The sequence below is a fragment of the Suillus plorans genome (genome assembly GCF_016647745.1).
Source record: "Suillus plorans strain S12 chromosome Unknown HD556scaffold_93, whole genome shotgun sequence".
NCBI classification, from domain to species: domain Eukaryota; kingdom Fungi; phylum Basidiomycota; class Agaricomycetes; order Boletales; family Suillaceae; genus Suillus; species Suillus plorans.
The window spans coordinates 135,115-156,603 of NW_024537477.1; the positions used below are offsets into that span (position 1 = coordinate 135,115).

General features: G+C 45.6%; 4 protein-coding genes across 4 annotated transcripts; 3 read left to right on the top strand and 1 right to left on the bottom strand.

The window, feature by feature from the left end:
• Window positions 1–249: 249 nt before the first annotated feature.
• On the top strand, window positions 250–3,074 carry HD556DRAFT_1449772 (uncharacterized protein; the record flags this gene model as incomplete). The annotated part of the gene is made up of 8 exons (XM_041307643.1): window positions 250–736; window positions 790–1,022; window positions 1,083–1,931; window positions 1,992–2,432; window positions 2,482–2,584; window positions 2,627–2,727; window positions 2,781–2,861; window positions 2,928–3,074. 8 exons carry the CDS (start codon window positions 250–252, stop codon window positions 3,072–3,074), a joined length of 2,442 nt encoding a protein of 813 aa, XP_041153849.1.
• Window positions 3,075–3,802: 728 nt separating this feature from the next.
• On the bottom strand, window positions 3,803–4,476 carry HD556DRAFT_1248382 (uncharacterized protein; the record flags this gene model as incomplete). The annotated part of the gene is made up of 2 exons (XM_041298769.1): window positions 3,803–4,343; window positions 4,397–4,476. Coding segments are annotated over 2 exons (621 nt in total), but the record flags the coding sequence as incomplete, so codon positions are not given.
• Window positions 4,477–5,914: 1,438 nt separating this feature from the next.
• Window positions 5,915–10,167, top strand: HD556DRAFT_1449774 (uncharacterized protein; the record flags this gene model as incomplete). Its single annotated transcript, XM_041307644.1, has 15 exons — window positions 5,915–6,061; window positions 6,117–6,483; window positions 6,542–6,787; window positions 6,842–6,966; window positions 7,013–7,216; window positions 7,268–7,387; window positions 7,450–7,594; window positions 7,658–7,743; window positions 7,798–7,803; window positions 7,855–8,258; window positions 8,304–8,475; window positions 8,524–8,982; window positions 9,437–9,450; window positions 9,499–9,988; window positions 10,039–10,167. The coding sequence occupies 15 exons, from the start codon at window positions 5,915–5,917 to the stop codon at window positions 10,165–10,167; spliced, it is 3,114 nt and encodes a 1,037-aa protein (XP_041153851.1).
• Window positions 10,168–16,207: 6,040 nt separating this feature from the next.
• Window positions 16,208–20,566, top strand: HD556DRAFT_1449777 (uncharacterized protein; the record flags this gene model as incomplete). Its single annotated transcript, XM_041307645.1, has 14 exons — window positions 16,208–16,363; window positions 16,412–16,481; window positions 16,537–16,699; window positions 16,751–17,067; window positions 17,098–17,162; window positions 17,215–17,348; window positions 17,397–17,696; window positions 18,155–18,308; window positions 18,353–18,741; window positions 18,803–18,931; window positions 18,985–19,103; window positions 19,157–19,321; window positions 19,371–19,861; window positions 19,916–20,566. The coding sequence occupies 14 exons, from the start codon at window positions 16,208–16,210 to the stop codon at window positions 20,564–20,566; spliced, it is 3,303 nt and encodes a 1,100-aa protein (XP_041153852.1).
• Window positions 20,567–21,489: the final 923 nt, after the last annotated feature.

Consider the following 21,489-nt stretch of genomic DNA (forward strand, 5'->3'; position numbering starts at 1 on the left):
CCTATCGATATGAAGTTAGCTGTAGCATTCACGGCTGTGTATGGCATACGGCATTAGTTCAGAATTGATGGGCCTCGATTCTATGATGGAAACCCTCATCGATGCATTCTGATGAGCGCCAAACCATTAGAGGATCACGTTTAAAGTTACAATATGCATGCTTTCGAGAGCCGATTTACCAGCGAGTCGCTACCGAAATGTATTTCATAAGATTCAATCGAAGTCCTGGAATAACAAATCGATCCCTCCATGAACCCATCATGTCAGCTCCGTCAATGGGCTCCACAGGATATAAGTCGATTAATGAAAGTAAAAGGGACCATTCAGGATGTCGATGGAGAATGTTCGTTCAAGGTGTCTGGACTGTCTCGCACCTGCCAGATTGCTCCGCATTACCGTATCCCGCTTCATGCGCTGAACAAGAAGTTTGGTCTCTACAAGAAGATTGTGGCCCACCTCGACGCTTCATCCCACAAAAATGCTACTTATATGCGTGATATGTATTTATCGACCATTGACTACATGAATAATGTCCGCATTGCGTTCTTGGAGGATGCTGCTGGATCCACAGATGCATTGTGCGGAGATTTCAGATCTCCAGTGCTCGATTATTACCTGTGGTTGGATCACACAACCAGTGGCTTTCATGCCGAGTGTCGTCAGGCCTTGAAAGAGAGTCATGGGGTGACCTTCGAAGGTCTGCAGAATTCAACATGTCCAGACATACTCAAATTTCGTGCGTGCCTCCTTTCCATCATTTAAAATTACCAGCCCTGATCTTGTCGATAGTCAATTGGAATGCTTATCACAATAACGAGTGCAAAGAGCATGATTACTGTGGTGCATTGCAGGGCTGTGGGAGTGGTGAGGATATCGAGCAACTGCTGAATGCAGTAGACGCCTCCCTTACCGATGATCCTGATCCTGTAGAAGATCCAGAAGGCGTTACAGAGTCTATTGGCGCCATCGACATGGATGTTGTATCCACTCCAATTGGAACTGAATCTAATAGTGTAGATATGGTACGTACGTATTTTCCTCAGAAGATTGGATGTTATACGAAATGGATCCTACTCCCCTAGCCATCAAGTAAATTTCCACAATTCCCGCTTCCTTTCGATCGGAATTTGCAAAGGATGTCTCTGCAAACACTTGGTGATAGTGCACGTCAGATCCTCATCGGCGGGTTCGGAAGATGGTTGCCTAGCCATATTGCTATGCGCTTTCGAGAAATCCAAGGACTAGATCACAACGAGACTTTAGAGAATCTGATGGAGAATGGGTTACTCATCACAGCACGAAATCAAGAAGAATTCTGTGAGATTTTCGGCATGGTGGAAATGATGGCAAAGTGCCAGGAGTTATCGGTTGACCGTGGTGGCATGGCACGTTTCTTCACTGCAGTTGGCCGTGGACTCTACACATCACACCAGGGTTCTAAATGCTCTGTCGAGTATGGTCAACATTTTCCATCGTCATTCGCATACATGCGGTCATTTGTAGAATGCGAGGTGCAGACAGAAGATTGTGATATACTTATAACGGTGGACGCACATGACCATTCACCTGATTCTGGACCTCGGTATGAAGCGGACATTCAGTCCTGCAACGACCATCCACACATCTCTTCAGACGATGTGTGCTCATTCGTGGAATGCGAGGTACAGACAGAGGATTGTGATGTACCTATGAAGATGGACGGACCTCAGAATGAAGTGGACATACAGATCCACGACGACCATACACACCTCTCCGAAGAGGATGTGCGCTCATTCGTGGAATGCGAGGTACAAACAGACCTTGATACACAAGGTGAATCACAGACCATCCACTCCAATCATCCTTCGGACCAAGGATATCCAGCGGACCTTCATCAATTTGATTCTGCAGTCATCTCACAGCACAACGAAGAATTTGACCTGACATACATGGTATGTTTATTAAGTCGGTAATCGAGTGTCATATTATAGAACCTAACATAATTTATACAGGATCTCACAGGATTCCCTGAACCACCAGAGAGCTCTGGTGAACATTGTAGTGACGTCGTAGATTCGTCCACAAAGCTCGATCTGGATAGACTTCACAGCATCGCTCACGAGGAGAATAAAGTATCCAACATCGATCTTTCACCTGGATGGCAAGAAATAAATGATCAAGACACGTTTCAGGATGTAGATTTATCTACCTCCCCTCCACTTAAATCAAGACTGCGCGAACGAAATACAAGCAGAGCACCCGAAATAAAGAGAGAAACAAGGCGTATGGAACAGCCTGACTCCAAGCACTCACGACCCGTGGTGTTTGCTACCAACAGGAAAGCGCATAGAGGAAAGCCAAAGGCGGTCAACCAAAAATTAAGATCGCCGCAATACACCATGAAAGACCTGATTCGTGAATCTCAGACAGAGTGGACGAACGACACGCCTTTCGTAAGTCGTTCTTCAACTATCAGTATCAGTCTTGTTACAGGTCACGTAGATCGACGCCTTTCTCACGGACCCGCAGGCATACAAATTTATCAACTCTACCATTGAATCAGATCATGAATCGTGGTTGGCTATTGCTCGACATATTGCTGTACGTATGCAAAAGCAAAGCATTTCTGATGACTTTTTGCAATCAGTGTCTATGGTCATGTCTATCGAATTCTGGTTCAAGGATGTTGCAACAGAGTGCCGCCAGGCATTCACGCATGACAACCAGGATGTCGCACTATCGCCATTGGTATGAAATAAATCTTTTGACAACTACACTATGCTCATTTAGTCTTTTCTCAGTCACATCGCGTTCTTGTTGAACTCTCTACCAGGGCAATGGTCGATGAGCTTTCTGCGCACCATGTCTTACAAAGTATCTTGGTGAATAAATTCACTTCTTCCTTACTTAGGGTGTTAATGTATGGATTTATTCATGTTACGATTCAGAGTTCCGACAATGGAAAATGTGCGAATGCAATTCTTCGATACCTGCTACGCTCCTCTCAGAATCACGACAATGACCCATATGCACCTGGCCTTCGTGTGCTTGCATCAGCTGTGATGAAGCATGCTACGATTGATCGGTTGGCTTAGCGTTCTGGGTCCAAGTGCCGATATTTCGGATGCGTTTTGAATATCATAGGAAATGAGTCAAGGCGTCATCAGTTACCATAATATTCGGTTCATGGCATGAGAGCGGGTTTATAGAGAAGATATTTAGCAGGTACTCGGGCAATCGTCGAGTTCAAACAATGCTCGAGGCAGGTCATATATCCTGTTGTTATGATACAGTGTATGTAATAACTAAAATCCATATTTCCGCCTTCCCAATTCTTGACATAAATGTGTTTTGAAGCAATTATTATGGTGATTAATGTGTTCTGAATTATACGACGATAGTGATGAGATATGAAGAGTAGCATATTAGTATCCATCGAATAAGTGAAAGTCGTCATGTCTTACCCCGTACATTGTATTTGAGGCTGCATTCACCTGATTTGCGTGACTGAAATCAGGTGAATGCAGCCTCAAATACAATGTACGGGGTAAGACATGACGACTTTCACTTATTTGATGGATACTAATATGCTACTCTTCATATCTCATCACTATCGTCGTATAATTCAAAACACATCATCCACTCCAATGTAGATCGTCTCTCAAGTGTTATATCGTAGAGCAGAGACAACATTTAAGTGCCAAATTGTACAGCACTTCTAATTCATGGCAAGGAATACGCGCTTTCCTTCCATGTACATGCTAACGACGTATGTAAGGATACCAGGAGATGATGTAATAGGTACACTACTCTATGTACTATTTCATGATATGATACCAATGTCCCGTTGCTGCTCTGGAGTAAGCGGCCACTGATACCAGACACGTCCATAGTTCTGAGATCGAGCCCCATGGATCCAAGTTGGACAAGAAATTCCCCTTACCGTCTCCTTGCACACAAGGCACGAATATCTAATCTTTGTCTCCACCCAATGCTTCCCATAGTACTGCTTTCCATGCGGATGGAATATAATGTTGTACGCCGGAGCTTGGCATGTTGCATTGAAACAACGGAAGATATCAAGGCCCCAAGGCCTGCCGTCCTGGAGGTTTGAGTATGCGAGCACCCTGGTATCAACCACACGGTGTCTCTTCTGATTGCTGTCGATCTTAAAATCTGAAAACGACAGCAGCACCGGTGAGTGATTGAGGGCGTGTCTGTCCTCCCCAAACGACTCCTCCAGGGCCTCCCACAACTTCATATCGTAAACATACACGTTTTCCACGAATCGGTTCAAAGCGGGGACGACGACCGCATCTAGTGTGGATATTCCAGCGAAGGCAAGAACAAAGTCAAATATATCTCTGAGATATAGTATTTTAGAAAGAGCTTAGAATGATGAGACGACTAGACGCACTCTTCAACCATGCGTTTCAATAGCTTGGCGCTTTTGGTTACCCTCCCAGTCGAACCACAAGAACATACGACAAGTCCTCGAACGCACGGTCCGGCCCCAGACGTCTTGTTGATTGAAGCAATGGCTCGAGTTGCAGCCCACAAATTATTCTCTCCTATGTAATTATTGAGAAGCTAGTTGCGACAAAATTGAGCGACGACTATTTGGATATATATTTATATCTCCTGACCTCATGAATCGGCAGTGATCGTGGATTTTTTTCATTCCCAGACACGACAAGATTGCCAGTCTCAGTATCCGAATGGGTGTTGACGAAAATTAAAATGTTTCCCTCGTATTTCATATCACGCAGCCATTCGAAGTGCGGAGTCATGGCGCTCGGAGAATTGTTCCCAGCCTTTAGTGTTCGCGTTGCGATGCGCATCTATCAATATTAAGTTAAGATATCCCAATGACAGTAGAAAATGGTATAAATGACGTACCCTACTTGGGTTGACCTTGAAGTGCTCTTTGAGCGCTGTTTGGACTATGGTGGAGGCGTATGGGCTCCCAAATCCACTCCAGGACAAAAAGACTGCAAGAAGGGGAAAATAATTTCGATACAGATAATTCTGTCTAACCGAATAACCCTGAACTTTGTACTGTTAAAATAGCAGTGTCATACGTTGTCCCATATATACCCAAGCTGATGCACTCACCTGAATTACTTGACCAGCTGCGCGATGACACTGCGGGCATTTGAAAGTCGTCTCTGTGACACTCTCCTCACCCGTCAGCTGATTCGGAGAGCAATCGATGCATCCATAGTCTCCCTGACCCTTACTGACGCACACTGGGATCCTGCAGCGTGGCTCTATGCACCTCCAGATGTACGAACCTACGTCATGACAGTATATACAACACTGTAACCTAGTCAGTAACGTTGATATAGACAGGGATTGACTACAAACTATCGTCGGAGGTTTGATTATGTCTGCAGACTTGCTAGGTAACATCGATTTCTTCTTTTCTTCGTCGATATCCATCAACATCGAGATATCGCTTGTAATCGGACTTAATTTAATGTAAGGCGCGTTTAGAGAATTCCTTTTTGGATTGCGTCGTAGACCGGTGCTTTCCTGGGTCGATACAGCTGCAGGCTGAGTGTCCGTTCTGGGAGGTTGCTTTCCCCCTGAAAGAGAAAGCGCCGTTGATGCTGTTGTCGCCACTGCGTTTGTTGGTGCCACTGGTGCCTGTGATGATTGTGTATTTCCACCGGCAACAGGAGCAGCCGTAGCTGCGGGAGGCGGTCCGAAGTGTCCCATCTTCAATACCATGTTGAATATACAAAGATCGCGCGTGCGTGAAGCTTTGAAGGTTGCGATCAACTTGGCGGCGCTCGCAAGCCAGGTGGTAAGATGAACATTTGTGTATCACGTGAGAACCACGTGCATAAGCATGTGGATTACCTATTGGGGGTATCATCACAAAACTCATCAAACGTTAACTAAGCACACAAAGCAGACTTTCCATTCAACCATGGCATTCCCAACGCAAGACCCGATCGTGCTGAAGATGGTACACCACTCACAATCTCATATTGATCTCATTTTATCTACCTTTGCGCTATTGTCTGTTAATCAAAATCAGACGAAGGTGTTGGACATGGGAGTTGGAAATGAACCTGTAAGTTCGAGTTGGGCATTGGGTGGCGCATTTAAATAATTCGTACATATCTTAGATCGAAGTTCCTCGAAAGTGTGCTGATGTGCTTGAGATCGTAGCTCATCAGCTTAAGCTTTATCGGGATATCGCCAGTGTACTGATCAAGCTCCCAAAAGCTGCCCATATCGACGAGCAGATCATGTTCTATCTATCTCTCGCCACATATTTGGCTGACGTAATCTATGGATTCATCGGCGAGGTGAAGCAAGATGGGCCGAAGGCTAAATCATCTAAGTGGCGCTCTGCGCATCTTGATTTTCATATTGCACTGGCATTACAAAATAGTGCATTTACTCCGGAACATCAGAAGATTGCACTTAAGAAGATGAATCGTACATGGGCTCAGTTTAGAGAGAAGAGAGTTTACAAGAAGATCCTAGCGCGTGAGTTCTCGATTTTCATGGATTTCATATATTTATTGTCGCTTTACATGCGATGTAGTGACATATCAAGGGTTACACAAGTTATTGTGCGCAGATGGGGAAGACATGTGTGGTGGTACCTTTGAACACAAGCTCTCGACGGATGGTATAATATCCGAATTGCTGAAAAGCATCCAGCAAGTTCCGCACGCACCAGAGACCGCTGACAACGCAGACACAGTTGTTCCAGTCAAGGGCTCCACTCCAGCATCTGAGGTGCAAATGAGTCAACGGCCTAGGGTACAAGCAACCGTTGAACCAGTTGGTAAGTCGCAGACGTTGTTGGATGTGAAGTACCTTTATCTTAAAGTTGCTGCAGCGTCTTCCATGCATAAGGAGCGTGCATCTAAGTTGAAATACGCGGACAAACATGGAACTAGCAAGACATCTGCGACGATCGCTGTGACAGGTACGGTTCTGTCAGACATGGACGCTGAGGGGGAGGTGGGTCAGCCTTAAACCTTGAAATAATTGACATGACCCATTTTAGCAGAGCGATAGCGCATGCATTGCAAATGTATTTGAAATACAGGAAGATGCGAAAAAGTCAACAAAGGGCCGTAAGGCAAACCGCAAGTCGCAGCCAGCGAAAGGAAAAGGGAAGGGGAAGAAGAAGGCAGCCAAACAACAAATGCCCCCAAAGGACGATAGCGATGATGAATTAGGTGCTAGTGAGTCTATAACACGATCAGCTGTAGGTCATCAGCCCTTGTATGGTTTTATTTACTAATGGTCATCACGTAAGTCGCAGCCGGCGAAAGGCAACGGCAAGACGAACAAGAAGGCATTTAAACAGACATTGTCGCAAAACGATGATGGCGATGATGAATTAGATGCTAATGAGTCAGATGTTGCACAGTCAGCTGTAGGTCATCGCAACTTAACTCGTATTATCTAAGTTACTGATGAATATCACGTTTGTCGCAGTCGGAAAAAAGGACTATTAAGCTCACGGGATTAAATCGGGTGCTGGCGGAAGACTCCGCTGACGATGAATGGCGCCCATTGGCTCACAATACTTCAGATGCTGGAGAGTCAGCTATGGCGAGTCATTCCTTACTCTATTATCCACGTCACTGATATTCACAACCTCAATCACAGTCGTTGGGGAATGAGAATGTTCATGGCACCCCAGTGTCACAGACGTCTCTCCTAGCTACTGACGATGATGAAAAGTACCGGTCTGTTAGTAATGATTCTGACATTCTCCGGAGGAAGATGGTGAGTTGTTCGTTATCTAATAATCTCAGAGGCTGACGTTCGCTCGCATTACAGAGGACAGTGAGCGCGAATATCCTCGATACATATATTAACATCCTAACACAAATTTAGGTTAACGAGGCTGACTTAGATCCCAATTCACTCCCACCTATATTAGGCGATTGGCCCACATGGAACAGGATCGCATTCGAGCGGGGAAACTCGCAAGTTTTTCTGAAGCTCGGCACCTGGATGCTCCTGCGATTTAGACAGCTCGCACTGCTTGACATGGATGGTGATGTCGATGGAGTTGTCATTCCAGAAAACCCCCGTACAATGGCGTTTGATAGCGAAGATCAATTCCTTGAAGCACTAGGGATGGAACGACTGTATTCTGCGATCGTCCACATGGAATCCCGCCCTCGCTTCCTCAGTCACCTCTTCCACTCTCTTGGGACGTTAGCTCATACTTCTGACATCGGGGAGAGTAACCCGAGATTCTGGTCAATTAGCTCTCCACCGCCCGTTATTTCAAGGTAAGTGTTAAACCTTTTGCTTGTACCTTCTAACGTGAATATCAGCATGATGTCAGATATGGACATTCCATGGTTATCTGTGAAAGGCGAAGACACAGATGTCGCCGATGAATTTGACGGAATGGTCATAGGTGACGATGATCAGCATCGTGACATGGAACTAGATCAGAGGCCTACAAAGCGTAAGCGAACATCTTCCATCGCATCACCGCCAAAGGTTGGTCATGACGACACTTGTGATTCTCTTTATATTGACGTATCACAGAAGGAAGGTGGTCGAGGTCCTTCTAAACGTCCGAAGGAAATACCTTCTCCCGTGCCTTCTGAATCTCCCTTGCCTGATACCATCGACGAGATGCTTGTAACGGAAACGGAGGTCGCTCATATGTCAACATCAGCTATTGCGTCCGGTATCACACCTTCTGACACTCCTTTACACGATTTGACATCACTTCCATCTGACGCAAACGAAGATGACGTCACGAAATCACAATTCAACGAGGACAATATCACTTGTCCAGCACCGTCAAACGACCAATCATTATTGTCGCAAGTGTCCGATGTAATCATGGACATTGACACCTCTATCACGTCTATTCCGACCGAGATTCAGATATCTCACGGTGACGAGGCCTTGGTGGATGTCGCTGATGCTGGATCATCGTCCATCACTCCCACACAAGTGATCCTCCCATCCCAGCCGACGATGGACGAAGACTCAGATGTAAGTCCTTCTAATCTGTCAGAAACACCTGTCAACAATGAGATAGGAATGGTTTAACACTATGACTCGCTCCCATCGCTGATGTAACGTCTACATATTCTTTCGAATACTTTCATTACCTGTATTCGTACCCTTGATGGTTGTACACATGATAAACTCACGATTGATCTCGAAATACGTCACGGCTGATGCCCATTACGTGATGTGATCTGGAAAAACTTCACAAAATTTGTTCAAGCATGGATCGGTGTGGCTCCCCTCGTTTTTCTCCTAGCTCAGCCTGATGCCTATTTGGACTGTGATTAAATAAAGGAGCAGACGTGTAAAATATCAAGAACAATGCATGTTACTTAATATTCGAAATACGACAGTCTGGGGATGATGCGTTGTAATTGATCCTAGTGAAGATATGATGCAAACATAAATGTGATATCGGTGTGATTTATGCTTGCAGCGCCCGGACTGTCGGTGATTGCCGTGGTCGAGTGGCGCACATTGTTTCTTATCGCTGATCAGTAACAATACACGCCACTCTGCTCTGAACCATCGCTATTCTTCCAGCAAAGACATGTCTAACTCTGATAATTCGACCTTTGAAACCCTTGATCTCACTACCGGAGTGTTAGGCAGCCATGTCCCAGAGAATAGTCCGACCATCAAATGGAAGGATGGACATGTGACCATTCTTCCGGCGGTGTACAACGAGTCCAACGTAAATGTTTGCGAGGCAGTCGATATACCAATCATCAGGTTTATGGCAGAGTTCCCCATTTCCAAACCTGGCTCCGAGGTTGTCATCCACTTCCCACACGATGCCCTTGCGCGCAAGGGTTTCTCTCATGCTGTCGGCTTAGGACTCAGCCAAAACAAGCCAGTCGTTATTAGAGGCGATAGACGCCAGGAACGTTGCAAAGATCTCTCAGAAGATTACTTGCATGATACATTCGCCATCTCACCGCGTCGACCTGTGTGCATTCATGGTAATGTCTTGAATTCTTCTGCAGACGTGCGTTATATCATTGATTATATACAATAGATATGATGTTGCGTTCGAAGAACCATGTTACCCCTACATCATCCGGCACGATACAATCATTCATCCTATCGATGACTGATGAGACAAAGATCCAGTGTATATTGGATCTATCCCTTGCCCAAGCCGTCCTTCCGGAGCCACTGAGGTAAGCTATGAGACCTTCCAGGACTCATCTAGGAATTTTTCCATGTTTCTTTTCTTGAAAAGTCTATGACCTAGGAGTGGGAGTCCAGGACTCCCACTGTGTGCAGGCCTTGTCACTCTTGTACATGCTTTGGCTTGCATTTCTAGATAGTGGACGACGGGAGTCCTGGACTCCCACTGTGCACAGGCCTAGTCACTCTGCTATTAGATGTCAAAGTATTATCTATTGTGGATGTGGGAGTCCAGGACACCCACTGTATGCAGGGATGGTCCACTACCATCCGCCACTCTGAGTGACACTGATCTCATAGTAGTTCTATAAGTCCACTTCATAGACATTTTGACTTGCTGATCCATGCATAATGGATGTTATATGCATAATGGATGTTATATGCATAATGGATGTTATATGCATAATGGATGTTATATGCATAATGGATGTTATATGCATAATGGATGTTATATGCATAATGGATGTTATATGCATAATGGATGTTATATGCATAATGGATGTTATATGCATAATGGATGTGGGAGTCCTGGACTCCCACCATGTGCAGGCCTTCTTACTCTGGTTCTATATGTCATTTGCTTGTACACAATGGATGAGGGAGTCCAGGACTCCTGCTGTGCACAGGCATTGTCACCATGTTCTATATGTCATTTGCTTATACACAAAGGATCGTCACTATGATTTTATTTTCCATGTATTCATGCACATGTCATGTGGGAGTCCTTGCCTCCCACTGTGTGCAGGCCTTGTCCTTCATAGACATTTCGACAGGTAACAATTTTTGACTTGCTGATCCTTAGATACATGCAACTTATGGATGTATTATTGCTCAGCTACTAGATGAACAACCTGATGATAGTCATTATTGATGAGATGTGGATGGGACTCCTGCTGTGTACAGACCTGATCAGTATGGTTTTTATTTCACTTATATATGCATAATGGATGTGGGAGTCCTGGACTCCCACTGTGTGTGGGCCTTCTCACTATGATTCTATTTTTGATTTGTATATCAAGTGTGAATATGGACTCCTGGGCTGCTGCTGCTTGCATGGTGCATCACCCTAGTTTTATATTTCATCTATTTATCAAGTGTGAATGTGGGAGTCCTGGACTCCTGCTGTGTGCAGGTCTTGTCACCATCTTTGATTTATCATTTATTTATGCAACACAGATGTGGGAGTCCAGGACTCCCACTGTGTACAGGTCGTATACCTCCGGTTTTATATATCATTTATTTACCAAGTGTGGATGTGGGAGTCCAGGACTCCCACTGTGTGTAAGCTTCATCACTCTAGTTTTATATTTTATTTATGTATCCACTTTGGATGGTGGACTCCTGGACTCCTGCTTTGTACAGAGCTTGTCACCATCTTATATGTATAATTTGCTTATACACCATGGATGTGGGAGTCCTGGACTCCTGCTGTGCACAGCCATTGTCACTATGATTCTATTTTTTTCATTATTTCATGCATCATGGATGTGGGTGTCCAGGACTCCCGTTGAGTCCAGGTCTTATCACTCAAATCCTGGATGTCATGTATTTATTCACTATAGATGTGGGAGTCCTGGACTCCCACTGTGTACAGGCCTTGCCACTTATTGTGGTGTTCAACCACCACCTTAACACCCACTGCAGATGTCCATCTCATAAGATATAAGGTAGCAGTCATGCAGATTCTACCTACCTCATGTGATTGCGACTGACTGTGATGCCTCACAGGATAAGTGTGTAAGCAGATGCGAGAGTTACTGATATTTCAAATAACAAATGTTCTACTCCATTTCTGTTAATTCTGATTAACAGAAAATGTCCGCAGTATTACTGTCAATGTAACTGTGTAGCCGTTTAATGCATAAGGGTCTGTTCGGACATCAGCCATTTTCAAAATTCCAGTTTAACACATACAAGACCAAATAGTCGGAGACCGAAAATGATGTCACGCTGATGCTAATGATAATGAATTTGATAGCGGTCACCGAGCCTATTGTGCCACGCAATGCATCCCAACGACCTCAATGCCGACTTCGATATGCTAGACCTGCTAGATCCACTAGACCAAGATGATATTGTCATTGAAGAACATGATGACAGTTTGGATGAAGAGTCCAATCATGCTAATGCAGCGGACTCCGACCAGCTGGATGTAAACGAGCTGCACTGGATAGACACGATGTTCCGCGGTGCTGCTCGTGTAGCAATGGCTATTGCTGATGCTGCTGGCCAAGTACTCCAAGATCACACACACACTCACTACAACAAGCAGCCCTATCATACTTCCGCCTTGTCTGGAATGACATGGGTCAATGAGCTCCTCACAGGACATCCAGACCGCATACGATGTGAACTTGGTGTGCGGCGCCATGTGTTCTATGTACTGTTGAATCTACTTCATGATTCAGGGTGCAGGAATTCAAAATATGTCCCGCTTGAGGAGCAGCTCGCCATCTTCTTGTATGCAAGTGTCACAGGTCTCTCTGTTCGCCATCTTGGTGAACACTTTCAACGCTCCAATGACACGATATCAAAGTATGTGATTCCCCAGTGTGATAAATTCGCTCATTTTTTTTGAAGGTATTTCAAATGTATTCTCAACGCATTTTCCTCCCCCCCCAATTTATTCATTGTATGTCCGGCTACCCAGCGCAGACAGTCCAACACCTCTCGAAGTCCTTCGAAACCCGAAATTCTTCCCATACTTCTCCAATGCCATCGGTGCTATAGACGGTACTCATATCGCATGCCACCCTAGTGGCAAGGATCGCGATGTGACTCGCGATCGTAAAGGCAACTTAACTCAGAACTGTCTCATAGCCTGCTCCTTCAACATGTCGTTCCTTTACATACTGAGTGGCTGGGAGGGATCAGCGGCCGATGCACGTGTTTATCATGATGCTCGCATTACAGACTTCAACATCCCTCCAGGCAAATACTATCTTGCTGATGCGGGATTTGCTGCATGCGATGAACTACTTGTGCCGTATCGTGGAGTACGCTACCATCTTGCTGAATGGGGTCGTGGACATCAGGCGTAAGTAATGTTCAACTTAAGCTAACTTGTACTTACATTGTTTTGTAGGCCCTGTAATCACAGAGAATTATTCAATCTACGTCATGCCATGCTCCGAAACGTCATTGAGCGTATTTTTGGTGTGCTCAAGAACCGCTTCAACATCCTGCTTCTCCCACCTCATTATAACATGGATGTGCAGGCTCGTATACCTGCGGCACTGTGCCTGGTGCACAACGTCATCCGTATTCACGACCCAAACGACATGATGGACTACCGCCAGGTTGATGTGAATGAGCCGGAGTATAATGTTGGCACACTTGCAGAAGGTCCTCCCACTGCAGAGGCACGCACACGTGCACACCGACATCGTGACGAGATCGCCCTTCGCATGTGGGAGGACTACAATCTGACGAGAGAGCAGAGAGGTCAGTCAGTCATAGCGGACAATCTTTTGTAGTCGTTTGCGTCAATTTTATGTAGTCATTTGCACCAATTTTTCATAGACGGTTGAGCAGCAAAGTGTCATAGTATTTGGTGCTGCTACTACTACTAACAATATCAAATGCGAAGGTGATACAGCGAAAATTTACTTCAAGTATGTCGATAAGAAAAGCTTCCGGACGCTCTCCTTCTCAATGACAAGGTACGAATCAGCTATGGCAACATCTGCTTGGAAATGCTTGATAATTTCGACGATCTCATGGTCCTCCAGACCCTCCTTCTGTAGCTGGATGATAGCCTTCTGCTTGCGCACCGGAATGGGATCCACTGTGGGGCGCGAGGCAACCTGAGTTGCGCGCTCATGCATGACATCTGTTGCGCGATCGAAGGAGGTGGAGAGACCACGAATCTCCTTGGACATGCTTTGGAAAGCTTCTGGGACAGCCACACGTGGTGACTTGATGGACTTCCCTGACTCGGATGCAGATTTCGTAGAGCCCGGAGGGCGAGCAAGCGATCTCATGTTATCACCTGATTCTTCAGCTGCTTCTCATTTGCCGCTGGCAATGGTAGAAGTACCTGGTGTAGAGGGAGTGAAGGTGGGCCGTTGCATCGGATCAAAGAGAGAGGGTGGCTCAGTCATGATGGTGGAGGGTGGCGGCATCATGGCGATATCTACATCCTGCGACTCGATGTCATTCAACGCTTCCTCCTGGTCGAGTATATTGGCTTCATCATAACTGATGCCATCTGGGAGGTGAGAAGAGGTAGCGTGACTCGGAGCCCCTACCAGCACAGCGTTGTCAGCAGGCATGCGGGTGTAGAAAGCACGGCTTCCACGTGTATTTGGCGATGGTAGGAGTTCCTTCATTGCTTCATAGTGGGGCCAGCCTTTATTCTTAAACTTCCTTGCAGTGATAGGAGCCTGGATCATATTAGTAGTTGCCAGTGGTAGCGGAGTATTGACAGCACTCACTTTCGATGAGCCCATGTAGTCAGTCCATACCGTCTCAGATTCAGCTGTGATGTTGGCGCCATGCTCCAGACTGTACTCCCATCCAGAATAGGTCGCAATTGAGTCTACAACACCAAACGTGCTACGGAGCTGGAGGTCTTATTAGTATAGACTCTAGTACTGGTGCAACATGATGAGAACTTACCCGCACCCATTTCGATTGGCATGCATCAATTGTCTTCGGCGCACCTTGTGTGGTATGTTTAGATGTCTCATTAGAAGCAGAGGTCCAGAAGGTCTTGTCAAAGTTCATTCCGTTACCACCCTTAGCTCGGTGGGTAGCGATGTATTGGATGAGGTGTGTTTCATCGTCCAGTGTCCAGAAACATCGGTCCTTGGTTTCAGGGTCCTGACACTCCGGTGCACTCTTCTTTCCACGTACCATGGTGCTCTTTGAACGTCCACGGTGGCTGAGACTTGAACGAGTCAATCTAGTGTTAGATCGCGTAGCTGGCATGTTATCGATGGGCTGATATGCTTTGTCACATATGTCACACTGACCCCCAAACATTACAAAGCACCATATGTTTGAAATTTGAAAATTCGTGGCAAAATTTGTGTATCCGAACAGACCCTAAGGCTCCTGATTAATTGATATTACAATTTTGTCTTCAGTCACTTTTTCATCACACTTGTCACGTGAGGTAGGTAGAATCTGCACGACTGCTACCTTAGGGACCTGCTACAAGGGCAAGAGAACAGCTATGGTGCCGATCGCTTAGGGGCCACTACTTATGTGCAGTGGCCAAATCAGCCATTAATGTGGTAAGGCTCTAACCATAGTGCCTGCGACACTCAGTACTAGTAGCATGTGTGGTAGTCAATCAAATTATTCATTGTTCGCCATCCGACACCGCTTTTTGCCAGTCACACTAATTCCCACCTCTCACGAGAAGCTTGCTGCCACCTGCGTGAGAGCTACAAGATTGCAAAAAAATGCTCAGCCCCCGATATCTGAACATGATAATTCCACACCCACCACCAATGAACCACTGCCACCACAAATAAATACTATAGAAGTATCTAAAAGCTTTGGTGTTGAATTCTGTCCAATAGAACTGGACCTTAAATGTCTTTCTGACTGTGGTTATACTGGTGGTGATGGTCAACTGTAGGCCAGATGATGATGATGTATATATCCGAAGCACACAAACTGATACACTCAGATTAATGCAGATTTATCCCTAAAAGATCAATCTTCAATCCAATACAACTCACACAGATGATAACCGCCTATGCAGACGTCATGGAAGAAGACAGAGTTATCGTAGTGCTTGACCAAGAAAAAGCTTACACCACAACTACCTGATTGAGACCCTACATACCTTCAATCTACCAGTAAGATTCATCAAAACTGTCTGAACACTATATGAACATGCACACACCAGAGTGATGATAAACAGGTTCATGAGCAGCCCCTTCAGAGCAACAAGGGGAGTCTGACAAGGGGACCCACTGTCTTGTTTACCTTTCGGCCTAGCAATAGAACCGTTAGCCTGCACTCTACAAAATTCAATGAAACTAAAAGGATACAACATACCTGGGTCTCCTTGTCTTCCATGTCTACTGTGACGCTCGTGCAATCCCAGAATCGGACCATGCTCCAGCATCCTCCACCCTCATTTCTGCATTCATTGCCTTCGCGGCCGGTTCATACTCCGGAAAGACCATCACGAATTACATTTTCGGCGTGCGAGCATGGCACATCCTCCATGGTGTGAAATGGTCCCTAGACAACGTTCAAATTGACACACTACTGAAAGCCTCAAGAGAACCTCACACCACACTCTTCGAAGCGCAAGAAGCGCCGTCCATACACTGTCGACTTCTTATGTTCACTACACGACCATCTTAATTTAGAGTCACCTCTCGATGCTGCCGTGTTTAGCTGCCTCACAGGAGTGTTTTATTGTACCACGCTGTAACACTCGGACTGGCGTTGGTCGTGTATCCTCCCTAAATTGTATGCGTGTCACACTTATATTCCCCGACACTCCTTTTACCTTCCGAGATGTCACATCGCCCTGGAACAGCAGGGCGCACCGTACTATGTAAGTGTTTTGTTTTTATTATTTGTTCATTCACAACTAATACTATGACAGGGCTTCTATCACACTAATGGTGTCCCGGTCCTTGAGTCTTTTCTACAGGTCCACGCTTCCCTCGAGCTCTCATTGCGTGCTGAACTTTCAGCAGGCACCAGTGATATTCATTCACCTCATCCTTGTCGACTTCGACATTTCGGCCAGCCCTTTCTCCTTGGCTCATTTGTTTCTTCAGCCCTACTTCACCAGCGGCGGCATCGAATATCGTGAGATCGCCTACAACATTGTCTCTGACGCGTCCGGTTACCGCAAAACCATCTGTCAAATCATCAAGGACCTCAAAAACTCATTCGCATGGGAACGTGTGGTGGTTGGTATATCCACTCACACTGACAATGATTCAGGTGATCCTTTTGCCAGGTACAGTTTGGATGGCGAGAAGCACTATGCTGGCGCCCCAACTGAAGATGTAAGTTTTTGTTAAATTTTTCTGCCGCTGATTACTAACTAGAGACTTGAAGTTCTTGGAGGGTATCCTTAGTCCATGGCAATCTCTCCTGGACCATGCTGACGAAACCTACCTGTGGCTCTTGTGCTGCAGCGCAATTGTCAACAACAGTGACTCGTTTGCAGGATTGCAACGCGCAGTAGTTCAGTAAGTTCATTTAAATTGCATTTTTTATCTTATCTGACATTCTAACAGTCACAAGCTCTCTGCCACAGTCGCATTCAATGCTGCACGTTTTCAACCATCTTTTGCATCCCATTTGCTCCTGGCATTCACTGAACAAGTCCTTGTGGAATGTTGCCCCATTGGCCTCGCATTTGGTGACATGCTGGCGCAAGCTTACAAACTCGGTCGCCACACTGATGTCTTCTTACTGACACCACTTGTGGGTAGTCTGAAGGTCTCCAAGTTTGTATGGGCTGATGTCAAGTTCCGGCCTTGGGGCGGCTTCCTGCCAATCCAATGCCCAAGCTGTGGGTGGACTGATTGTTGGAGGTCAGTCTTTGTGAGGGCTTGCAAGGATAAGGTCTATGTCTTTGAGTGCAAGAATGACACCTGCACCCAGTCTTTCACCTTCAGCCCTCCTGAAGGGGCCACCATGTTGACACCAGGTAGGAAGCAAGGGTGTTCATGGATGCATGTACCTTTGAAGCCATTGTTGACTTGATTATGTACATTTCTTACTTTGGTTACTCAAATTTGGTCACTTCATATATGTCTTAGCTTTAGACAATAATGTTTGGTTGTTTGTGAATGAAACTTTGGTAGATGCACTTTGTGGATTTTGAATATAGTGAAAATTGTCAACATAAATGTCACATGACCTTGTTTGTAATGTTGAGTTTTTCAACAATGAAGTCTCGTCCAACAGTACATCTGCAAACTTGTACCGGCCTGCATCCCTGTGATTCTTATTTGTCAGATATAATGGCCAGCTGGACTCTTGTTTTTAGCAATGTGTTGAATGAGCACAAAGATTCCTTTGTAGCAGCTAAAGGAAATTCTGTCATCAGGGCTCGCATCCTCAAGACAATCAAAGATGCTATAGGCAGCAGTGAAGCAGCCAAAGACCCTTGTGTCATGCTTCCTGAGAAAAATCTGCGCAAGGTGAGCTTTTATAATTGTGTTCTATACTAATCTAATCAATACAGGCTGTTCGTGCCTATTATTTGGACTTCCTGGAAGATGATGAGGATCGCAAGGCAGAGGAAGAGATTATTGAGGGAGGAACTAAGGACACATCTGCTCCAGATGCTGTTACTGTAGAGATGGTGAGACAGAGGGAAGATGATAAGCCTGAGGATGCTGGGAAGTACAAGACAGAATTCTCTGGTTTTGATGTCGTCCAAAAATTATTTAAGGATGAATTTGCAGAATATGACAAGCAGCACAGAGATACCTCCAACCCAAAGTCTATGGGTCAGAGAACAAGATTGGCCCGCATGTGGCACCAGGCCATGTCCCCTGAGGTGAAGAAGGAGCTCGAGCGAGTTACAGGAAAATGGAACCAGGAAGGACCTCCTGCAGATACCAAGGACAGGTATTTTTTTCCCAAGATTCTATTGGCATACATGCTATATAACTCAACAATACATCAACAGATACCGTACCCATAACCAGAAAAAAATGATGGAGGACTTTATGGACATGGTCCGGAGAACCATGAGATTGCATGTCGTCATCCTTACAGCCTATGACCGAGGTGAGGGAAAGGCTCCTGGAACTACTGTGTAAGTGTTTTTGATGCTTCATATTGTTAATAATGACTAACTTGTTTCTAAAGCTGGGAGACTTCACCACAAAAGGCCAAAAAACCTTTTACTCAGGCAACCAAAGACAATCGGAAATGGGCAGAACATGCTCAAGATCGTCTTGCCAACTGGCTTCTCGAAGGAGAATATGGTAAATGTCTCTTTTAATTTTTAAATTTAATATGGTAGCTAAAAGTCTGTCAGCCGATGGAGAGGTTAGTGATGGAGAGGACGACAATGAAAATAATCTCCCAGATCTGACTGTTGAGGTTGATGATGATGGTTATCCTTGCCTACCCACAGGCTTTGTATCTCTCAAGCTCAAGCACAGGCAACAGCTTGTTCAGACTGTCTTTCAAAAGGCCTACGGTGAGTTAATTTGTCTTATGTGATTGTATCATTTACTCACTTGCCCCAGCTGTTATTACCAACAATCCCAGGGCTCTGGTGCCCTGGGGTGAGATGTCGACCGATTCCAATCACTACTTTAATTCAGGATGCATTCCTGAGAATGTCGTCATCAGGGATCCTTCCCACCTGCAAAAGGACACGATCACTGCAATATACTCCCACTGGAAAGACCATGCTAGTCATGACATGCCGATTGTACGTTTTGTTGGATATAGGCAAGCTGATTTCTATGATGCTCGCACTAAGAAGGGAGCTGCAAAGGGCAAGTCAAGGACGAAGCCTGCCTATGTTGAAGTCTCTTCAGATGAGGAAGGACTCTTGAACAAGGTCACTGATGGTAAAAGCTCTTCAGATGAAGATGACGTCGAGGTGGAGACTCCGACCATTCCTGAGTCCAGCCCCAAATACTATCTTGCTAGGGACATGGTCCCTTACCTCAAGTCTCTCTCTACTGTCCCTTCATATCATTGTCTTCTTACTGCGGTTCAAAAGCTTCCAGTATGTCAGATCTCTTAACCTCATGATTTTACATTGATTTTGTCTTTTTTAAAGCAAAGAACAGATTCAAAGTCAAGGAAACAGCATCTTCCTGTCTGGGCTTCTTGGACATGGTCTCAGGCATATCTGCCTCAAGACATCCATGAGGATATGAAAACCACCTCAGTTGCCCTGGAGCATTTGAGTAACTACCAGTTCGATTCTCGTGGATGGGGCATGGTTGTGGCCCTGGGACTTAGACTCCTACTTCGTCAGTGTCGTCGTGCTCAGGAGTATGAAGCCAACAAAGCTGGAGATGATGTACCTAACTACTTGGGTAACTCTATCTTGGGCATCCAGATGGGCAACCAGACTGAGGAAAAGGTTGTAGAGATAGGGGCAGAAGTTGAAGCCATGCTGAAAGATGAGAGCCTGGGGTTGTCTATTGTGAGGAAAGACATTGAGAAGAGGTGTTCAGAGAAGAAAAGGAAGTTGAAGGAGAAAAGGAGAGTCGAGGAGGAGAAGAGGGTTGAGGAAGAAGAAAGATTGGCTAAGGAAGCAAGCAAGGTGGACAAGAGGGTAAGGAAATCCAATGCTAAAGGGAAGGGTAAGAGGCCTGCTGCAGATGTGGAGGAACCATCCAAGAAAAAAATGAAAGCTTCCCCTTCTGATCCATCTTGTTGTTCTGCCAGAGACAAAGCACCTCCAAAGAAGTACAATGTTTGAAATATTTGATATATCATTCTATACATCTTGTATCACAATGGCTTAGAGTTGATTAAATGTTTTGTATATCTGTGCTTGAGACTTAAAGAAATATTCAATATGGCACTGGCCATACATGTTTGAATATAGGTCATTAATCATGCAGCTGGCCCATTTGCATGTACTGCACAACCAGGCCGGCCTTCATTGGTATGGGTCACTATAGGTGCGGCCAGCCCCCTTTTCATACAGTAGAAGCAGGCCGGCCCACAGGAGTATAGGCCATTACCCATGCAGCCGGCCCATTTGTACAGACTGCACAACCAGGCTGGCCCTCATTGGTATGGGTCACTATAGGTGCGGCCAGCTGTCATATCCCGCGTTCCGGACCCGGACCTATCACACTCATCATTTCTGGATTTCCGGATCCGGCCGACTTCTATGTATCGTCCGGATCCGACCCACGTCTAACTTCCGCGCCTTATCCCTTTGGTATTTCCCTTATCAGTTAGTACGCTTTATTTTCCGTTCCTTATTCATTTCCGTCTTCATTTTACTAAGTTCCGATAGACTAGTGATAGTCGTCCCATATGTTTTCTTCATAGCTTTACATAGCTTCGCACTGCACTTACTGTTCTCCGTTATGTCCTCAGTAGTATATAAACCCCTGTACAATCTCTGTAGTTTCCTCAGTTCGAATATCATATTAGACTCTGCTCATTCTCTCCTCCGTCCGACTTGAGTTTCTCTCTCGTCGACCTCCGCTCGTCTTAGGATCGACTCCTATAGACTTGACACCTCCGCCTCTACCTCTGGTAGTCCTCCGCTGTTTCCTTTCTAGTTCGGACTTCGTCTGGATTAGTCTTATCTCTTGTTTCCGAATGTCCGCCGGAATTCCCGCGCATCGGACATCGGACTCCAGACATCGCCCGACGCCCTCCGGA